Below are 9,531 nucleotides of genomic sequence, written 5' to 3'. Positions count from 1 at the left end.
CAGTTGGGCGGCGATAACAGGCTATTGCATGGCAGTGATCAGTGTAGGAAATCAGTGTGTGCAATGTTATAGTCCCCTATGGGGACTATAACATTGCAAAAGAAAAAAAGTGAAAATAAAGTGTTAATAAATGTGATTTAACCCCTTCCCTAATAAAAGTTAAAATCACCCCCCTTTTCCCCATTTAAAAAAAAAAAAACTGTGTAAATAAAAATGCACATATGTGGTATCACCGCGTGCGTAATTGTCCGAACTATAAAAATATATTGTTAATTAAACCGCATGGTCAATGGCGTACATGTAAAAAAAAATTAAAAAGTCCAAAATAGCGTATTTTTGGTCACTTTTTCTCCCATAAAAAATTTCTAAAAAGTGATCAAAAAGTCCAATCAAAACAAAAATAGTACCGATAAAAACTTCAAAACATGGTGCAAAAAATGAGCCCTATACGGAAAAGTAGAAAAGTTATAGGGGTCAGAAGAGGACATTTTTCAACGTATTAATTTTGGTGCATGTGGTTATAAATTTTTTTTGTAGTAAAATAAAATCAAACCTATATAAATTGGGTATCCTTGTGACTGTATGGACCTACAGAATAAATAAAGTGCACTTTTTACCGAAAACTGCACTGCGTAGAAACAGAAGCCGCTAAAAATTACAAAATCGCTTTCTTTTAAAAAATTTTACCCACAAATAATTTTTTCCTGGGTTTGCCGTAGATTTTGTGGTGAAATTATTAATGGTATTACAAAGTAAAATTGTTGGTGCAAAGAACAAGCCCTCATTCCTTACATGGAAAGGAAGGAAAAAACTATAGTGCAAAAATGAAAAATTGCCAAAGAGGGAAGAGGTTAATGCAGTTAACCAGCATCCTGGATTTTCAAAGCATTTTCCACGTGGAATATGCATGGAATAAGTGACATGTTACCAGCACCAAAATATTGTAAGAAAAACCTTACAGAGAATTTGTCATCAGTATCACATGCACCAACCTGCCTGTAATGCAGATTACACTGATAGAAATGGTGTTTACCTTTATACACTCCATAACTTAGTTTATCCACTATGCCTGTTTTTCAGAATATGCTAATTAGCTGACTTCCCAAGCCCCAAGTGCACCATGACATCCATCCTGCTTCCTCCGCCCTCTTCCACTGGCCCACCTTTTGAATATGCATAACGCTTCCCCTGTACACCCAGAAGCTGTGCTTACGCAGTATTCGCCACCAGCAAAGAGTAAGTGAAATTTCTCCTCTCACAAGAGAGATTTCACAGGGGAGGGGTCATGCAAATTCATAATAGAGGAGGAAGCGAGCTGGATGTCAGGGTTCACTTGTGGCTTGGGAATTTGACCTGTTTCCTCCGGGTCTCGCCATGAGGCCGAGAGGGTCTAGAGCCGAGGTACTTTAGTGCCACTGGGGGTATTGACTCACTGAGTTAAAGCACTGGCACCATGATCTCTTCACCTTAGTGGCACTCACCTCTTGGCTAGGATCAGAGAAATTTTTATGCATTCGGGCAGTGTACCTGCGCACATTCACTTATTTATTTATTTTTGTTCACTGTGTCACTTTTTGTGTGTTGTGTGTCCACAGGATTGTTAGGATGCGGTATTCCTTCTGGGTGTCCCTCCTATTGGTCTAGGGGAGGTGTTTGTGGCCATTAGGTTCCGCACCTCCCTGCAAAGAAAACCTCGGGTACTCCGGCATGGGCAGGGTACTGACCATTAACAGCTCTGTGGGCAGATACCTTGGCTAACGCCATTTGTGGTCCCTTAGTAGCTTCAATGGACATCGAACCTGGAACCTTGCAGGTACCTTTTGGTCCAGAGGCGAAGGGTAAGGTTTGTTGGGGGGGCCTCTCTCCTGTCGGAGAAGGGCTTGCGATGGACCACATCCTTTGCACATTTTTTAGTGTAACACGTTTGCACTTTTTCTTGCACTTTGGGTGATTGGAGAGCTTGTTCCTCGGCTCTTAAAAAAAATGCCCCACATTCACCAAGACAGCTTATTAGCATTAAAAAATTGCGCAGAACAGGCCAACGAAGCTGCAGAGTGCAGGAAGGTAAACTACACTGCACTACAAGGGTGATACTGATGACAGATTTCATTCAACCCTAAAGTGCAATAAGAAAAGACAAATGCTGAACGGTCTCAAAAATATAAGTCCAAAAATATCCCATTTGAGGCTAATATAATCTACACTCATAGTAATACTTAAATACATGAAAGGGAAATAAAACTCAGAATAATTTAAAATTAAACAGAAACATGAGATGAAAGTAAATAAGGTGCCTTTCAAGTTCAGAATATTATACAAGTATAACATTCCATGTTTTCTTGGTTTTTATTGCTCAGGCAGGTGCTAAAAAGAAGAAAAAAAGGCTCCCCTACCTCACTCCCCCGCCTCCATCTTTATCCCAGAGATCTGGTTCTGCTGCAAGGCACTTTTGGGGTCAGCATAAAGAGTTTTCTACTCAGCCAATTGGTGGACAAGGATGTTTCCCCCATCAGCCTCTGATTGGCTGAGCAGGGAATTCTTCTTGCTGATCCCAAAAGTGCTTTGTAGCAGGATCAAAGCTCTGTAATAATAGCGGCAATGGCGGGGTAACATGCAGGGTAAGTATAGTTTTTTTCCCCTCTTTTTATCACCTGCCTGAGCACAATAAAAAAAAGAAAAAAAAAGTGAAATACCTTTTTAATTTTATCACATTTTGGGGTAATTAAACTAACCTTATGCAAACAGTTGACATTTAAAGGGAAGTTGACATTTAAAGTCTTGGTAGTTTCCAAGACTCCTAGTTGGAATAAAACATTGACTTTAGGGGAAGCCACTTGGAAATAAAGTGGTATAAGAGCTGATTTGCATATCCTTTCTTCTCCGTAGCCCGCTGTTAAAACAAGTGGTGTACATAATTGCTGGAAGTTATATGCTGCTGGGTGTTATAACTGGGTAAAGTGCACAGCCATCTGGTTGACGGCCTTGCCGGCCAAAAGATCCAACTCATTCTCTCAATAGACTATAATGGAGTAAACTAATCAGACAGGCGACTGGCCATACACTGAAGGGCGCTGCTACATTCTTCACCTGGTTATAGACCTGGTGCAATCTAAACAAGTTTTGACACATCTGGATGACATGATCTAAAGTTTATGTTAATAACAGTAATGCTTTAAGTTACCTGTAAGGGATTGAATATTGACAATATATTATATCTAGCTACCTTTTGTAACTACGGTTTGCTTAGAGTAAACAAGAAAAAAGATAGCATGAAGATTCAGACCAAATTTGTTACATTGATGGAGGTTTCATAATATTCCACTTGGTGATGACTGACATGTGAATATTTCTGTGCTATTTTCTGGTATAGTCTCAGGTATGATGGTGGTTGAGTTCTGCTTTAATTTGTCGGTTTGTCTTCTGACATCTTTCTCCTGATCATCGTTGGCTCTATGACAAGGTAGGGTTGAGTAATGTTCTTCTGCAGCTTGGTTGCCCTGGTGATTGCTGTAGGTCACTATGATACTTGGTATTCTTGATGCTGCTACACGGGCGATAGGATCTCCTTTCTTTTGGCCATAGCCATTCAAATATTTTCCTGTCTTAAGGTTGCAAAGAATAAAAAATAAGCTGTTAAACCAGTTAAACAAATTAAGTTAAAAATTATATCTTTTTGGGTATATTCAAACATGGTGGTCTTTTTTTTTTTTTGTGTGTGAAATCAGCACCTATTACAGATAGAATATACAAATATAGCCTTAGATATATTCACTTACTAATACAGGTATAAAGGTGATCTATTGGAATACCATTTTATTGTTTATACATTTGTATTAGTATATAGCCCCCACTAGTGGCCACTTACTATTCACACACTACACAAATATTATGACTGGTCTGCATCTACAGTGCATTCAGAAAGTTTTCAGCCTCTTTCACATTTTGTTATGTCTCAGCCTTGTGCTAAAAAATAAAATAAAAAAAGAAGCTTTCTCCTGTGATTCTGCACTCAATACTCCATAATAATACAGTCAAAATAGAATGCTAATCTATTGAAAATAAAATATTATAAAAAAATAATTATTATTATTACATTGACACAAGTATTCAGACCCTTTACTCAGTACTTGAAGCACCCTTGACAGCAATTACATCATCCAGTGTTCTCGCGCATGATGCCACAACGTTTGCATACCTGGATTTAGGGAGTTTCCTACCATTCTTCTCAAGTTCTGTTGGATTGGGTGGGGACCTTCACATAAAGCCATTTTTAGGTCTCTCCAGAGATGTTTGATTGGGTTCAAGTCAGGGATCTGGCTGGGCCACTCACTGACATTCACAGAGTTGTCCCTAAGCTGCTCCTTTATTGTCTTGGATCTGAGATCAAGAGCCCTCTGGATCAGTTTTTCTTTAAGAATTTCTCCGTACTTTGCTCCATTCAGCCTCAACTCAACCCTGACAATTCTCCTTGTTCAATCCACTGAAGAACACCCCCACAGCATGTTACTGCCAGCACCATGCTTCACTGTAAGGATGGCATTGGGCAGGTGTCGAGCAGTGTCTGGTTTCCTCCAGACATGATGCTTAGAATTTAGTCAGACCAAATAATTTTTTTTTTCTTACTGTCTGGAAGTCCTTTAGGTGCACCAGATGGGCTCTCATGTGTCTTTTACTAAGGAGAGGCTTCTTTCTGGCCATTCTGCAATAAAAGATAAAATAAAAGCCCAGATTGGTGTAGGGATGCAGTGACCATCTGGAAGTGTTTCCAATCTGCACATAGGATCAGAAGAACCATTAAGTTATTGCTCACTTCTCTTCTACCATTACTTATTTTGGAGGGGCATCCCGCTCTAGGGAGAGTCCTGGTTGTCCCAAGCTTCTTCCATTTAACAATCATGGAGACCACTGTACTCTTGGGACTTTTAAGTGCAGCAGATTTTTTTTGTACCCTTCTTCAGGTTTGTGCCTCCACACAGCCCCGTTGCTAAGTTCTACGGACAGTTCTTTCCACCTCATGGCTTAGTATTTGTTCTGATATGTATTGTCACCAGTGAGACCTTATATAGACAGGACTGTGTCTTTCCAAATCATGTTCAATAAACTGAATTTAATACAGGTGACTCCAATCAAGGCTTTCAAACATCTCAGAGATGGTTAAGAGAAATGGGAGGTCCTAGAGCTAAATCAAGCTTCATAACAAAGGGTTGGAATACTCATGTCCATGCAAAATTTATTTTATAATACATTTACAAATATTTCTTAAATTTAGTGTGAAAAAAGTGAGAAAAAGTAAAAAAAAAAAAAAAAGGTATGAAAACTTTCCAAATGCATTATATCTTTCACATTTAGGGTGGGTTCACACCACGATTTTACTATATGGTTTCGGCATACGGTTTCATAAAAACATATGCAACCATGCAGAAAACCGTGCCCATAGACTTCACATTCAAAACCGTATGCACCATAATGTATACGGTTGTCTCCGTTTTTCAAACCATACGGTTTTTTATTTATTTTTTTTTCCGGACAGAAAACCGTGGCCTACCACGGTTTTTGGTCCGGGTGAAAAACTGTATCAAACCGTGTGCTTTTTTTTTTTTTTAACATGGGAGTCAATGGGAACCGTACAGAACCGTATGTGCGTACGGTTCTATCCGGTTTTCACCATACGGTTTTTGGCTTTGCTCAGTTTTTTTTCTTGGAATTTCAATCAAACAAGTAAAACTTTATTCATAATGGAGTGAAAAGTTAAAAACGTACACTTTTTTTTCTTAAAAAACGGATGCATCCGGACATCATTTTTCAAACCGTATACCGTTTTCAACCGTATACAGATAAAAATGTGTACACACGTTTTGATACAGTTTAGTCAGGTTTTGAGGAATCTGTTTTTTATCAAAAACCTGACACAGGAACTGTATTGCAAGAACGTGGTGTGAACCCAGCCCTACACAGTATTCTGGGTAGTATTTTGCATCAGGGGCAAGCTGTTTTAGCACATCAATAGATATAATCTTTTTGGATCTAAAGAATTTGTAAATACAAAAAACATTAAATTTATGTGATACAGAACCTTTCTACTTGTCAATCAATGGATCATTTTCTTTAACCCCTTAAGGACGCAGTCCATTTTGACCTTAAAGGAGTAGTCCAGTGGTGATTCAGTGGTGAGCAACTTATCCCCTATCCTAAGGATAGGGGATAAGTTGCAGATCGCGGGGGGTCCGACCGCTGGGGCCCCCTGCGATCTCCTGTACGGAGCCCCGACAGCCCGCGGGAAGGGGGCGTGTCGACCTCCGCACGAGGCGGCGGCTGACACGCCCCCTCAATACAACTCTATGGCAGAGCCAAAGCGCTGCCTTCGGCAATCTCCGGCTCTGCCATAGAGATGTATTGAGGGGGCGTGTCGGCCGCCGCCTCTTGCGGGGGTCGACACCCGCTATCTCGGCGGAGAGCCGGGGCCCCGTACAGAGAGATCGCAGGGGGCCCCAGCGGTCGGACCCCCCGCGATCTCAAACTTATCCCCTATCCTTAGGATAGGGGATAAGTTTTTCACCACTGGACTACCCCTTTAAGGACGCAGCCATTTTTTGCAAATCTGACCACTGTCACTTTAAGCATTAATAACTCTGGGATGCTTTAACTTATTTGAGTCTGAGATAGTTTTTTTGTGACATATTCTACTTTATGTAGTGGTAAATTTTTGTCGATACTTGCATCATTTCTTGGTGAAAAAAGTCCCAAATTTCATGAAAAATTAGAAAATTTAGTATTTTTCAATCTTTGAACTGCGCCTAAACACAGACAAAAAAATGCTCTAAAAGCAATGATAAATCTCCTCCTTAGTTCTTTCTTTCAACGACATTCATTACGCAAGCATACTGAATTGCTTAAATTGGACAACAAATCTGTACTATTACTTTTACTCCCTTTTGCTATATTGAGGAATCATATCACTATCAGACCCAAATAAGACTATTTGGACATTGTTTTTATTTTGTTTTTATTTTAATGAGAATTTGTGCTCTGGCTTACACTCATGCTTGTATCACAAAACGATACACACACCTGAATAGAAAACAGTAAACCATAAAATAAGCGGTTGAACTGTGCCCATAACCGTGACCAAGGGTAGGCCTTAAGTGGGCACAGCCTGTGATGAAAGAATTTAAAATAAATAAAATAAGATAGGGAGGGTTGGGAGGGATCTGAAAAACATCACAAACGCCCCTCCAATAAGAGCAGAGGGCGTTATATACACATATGTCCCGCCCACAACACCTGTATGCCCTGCCTGGTGGTTTAGGGGCGCAATATTCCAGCCCTGTGCACAAACACAGCCTGATAGGCTTAAAGGGGTACTCCGGTGCTTACACATCTTATCCCCTATCCAAAGGATAGGGGATAAGATGCCTGATCGCTGGAGTCCCTCAGCTGGGGACGCCCGTGATCATGCACACAGCACCCCATTTGTAATCAGTCCCTGGAGCGCGTTCGCTCCGGGTCTGATTACGGTTGACTGCAGGGTTGGCGGCGTGTGACGTCACGCCTCCGCCCCCGTGTGATGTCACGCTTCCGCCCCTCAATGCAAGCCTACGGGAGGGGGCATGATAGCTGTCACGCCACCTCCCGTAGGCTTGCATTGAGGGGGTGGAGCGTGACGTCACATGGGGGCAGGGGCGTGACGTCACACGCCGCCGGCCCTGCGGTCGCCGATAATCAGTCCCGGAGCGAACACACTCCGTGGACTGATTACAAACGGGGTGCCGCGTGCATGATCACGGGCGTCCCCAGCTGCGGGACTCCCGCGATCAGGCATCTTGTGAGATGTATAAGATGTGTAAGCACCGGAGTACCCCTTTAACACTTGTGCTCTGGCTTACACTCATGCTCATATCACAAAACGATACACACACCTGAATAGAAAATATTAAACCATAACAAAACGTTTAACTGTGCCTATAACCACGACCGAGGGCCTTAAGTGGGCAAAACACATAACCCGATAGGGTAAGTAGCAGAATATATAAACCTAATTAACAATACCACAACCTAAGTACAGTGACCAGCACAACACTCTAATTCAGACCCTACCCTAGAGACAGTATAATCAATCGACTAGTTATCAATGAAGGCGGTGCTTGATACTTGAGGAGCTAAAGGCCACTATGTCTACTCTGAAGAACGAGCCAGCACTGAATCACGACCAGGCTGGAATATATATACTCACCTGTGCCATCATGACAAGAGAAACGGATAGATGCCTGTCCGGCCTTACGCTATGGCTTACATTCGTGCTTGTGTCACAAAATATTACACACACCTGACTGGAAATTAACTTTTAACCAAACGCAGTTAAACTGTGCCCATCCCCGCCTCCAAGGGCAGGCCTTGAGTGGGCAAGACACATAACCGGGTAGAGTAAGTAGCAGAATGCATAACTTCACAAACAACACTAAGTTTAAAGAGGCACTGTCATTGTTAAAAACTTTTCATATATTGCAGGACTCATTATAATATGACATTTCACAATATACACCTGTTAAAAAAAAATTACATTTTCACCTGAAATTCAAGCTCAAAATAGCCACCACTAGGGGTCGCCTGTCTTTTAGCCAGACAGACTAGTCTAGATTTTACAGCATACTGGATACTGGCCGTAAAGCATACCGGTATCCAGTATAGGAGATTTCTATTGTGTATGCAAAACTACAGATAAAGGATGTGTGGACATGCTGGCAGCTGTAGTTTTAAAACAGCTGGAGGCAACACTGCTCTAACAGTTATTTACAAACATTGCAGCTTCAGTTGTTACTAAACTACAACTCCCAGCATGCTGAAATAGTCAAAGCTTTCTCGGACTCCTGAATGACAAAGAAGTTGAGTTGAGTGAAAGATGAATGACACAGATAGTGACAGCTATGCTGATTAGCATCCAGCTTTACTAGGAGAAGATAAAACAGAACATGTATTCATAAAAATGCTGTACTTTTATCTAAAAATCCTTGCACTAATTTTATAAAGATCTATTCTTATATCTATACATTTTATTCTGTAATGAATTCACCATAATGTCTTCTGATTACTGCAGGCAAGCTCCAAGTATCTTTCTCTGACACATGACACAGCATAAAACCAGAGAGGAAAGGGTTACAGAGTAGAGAGTACTGATTGGATGACTGCCCAGGGTTGCTCCTGTGAAGGAGACAGACTGACATGCCCCCTCCAGCCTGCACAATGAAAAAGTAACTCACCAGCAGATAAATGCTTATATCTCTGGATATATAGGTCCGAGACTCATAAAAATGATATGCACGTGATCAGGATTGGATCCTGAGTAACATATCACTTTTTTCTTTTTTTTGCCCTATGACAGGTACGCTTTAAGGAAATCTGACATACAAGTAACCGGACCATATGACAGACCTTGACCATGATCTCCATATTACCTGTAACCAGTACTGGGCTCGAACTATCCTAAAAAACTACCTGAGCTGTCCGGACGGCCATACCCTAAACTTGTGCCTGTAG

At 41.2% G+C, this 9,531-nt stretch overlaps 1 protein-coding gene across 4 annotated transcripts in view; it reads right to left on the bottom strand.

The window, feature by feature from the left end:
• Positions 1–291: 291 nt before the first annotated feature.
• OPN4 (opsin 4) overlaps positions 292–9,531 on the bottom strand; it is a 136,470-nt gene continuing 127,230 nt past the window's right edge. The window contains exon 11 of one of the 4 annotated variants that reach the window (XM_056530800.1): positions 292–3,602. In XM_056530800.1, coding sequence (XP_056386775.1) covers positions 3,309–3,602 — 294 coding nt within the window. In that variant the 3' untranslated portion in view covers positions 292–3,308. The remainder of the gene's footprint in view (positions 3,603–9,531) is intronic. The other 3 variants (XR_008846430.1, XR_008846431.1, XR_008846429.1) reach the window with 3 other exon arrangements.

Source organism: Hyla sarda, chromosome 7, assembly GCF_029499605.1.
Source record: "Hyla sarda isolate aHylSar1 chromosome 7, aHylSar1.hap1, whole genome shotgun sequence".
Classification (NCBI taxonomy): domain Eukaryota; kingdom Metazoa; phylum Chordata; class Amphibia; order Anura; family Hylidae; genus Hyla; species Hyla sarda.
This window is presented reverse-complemented; position numbering and strand designations above follow the sequence as displayed.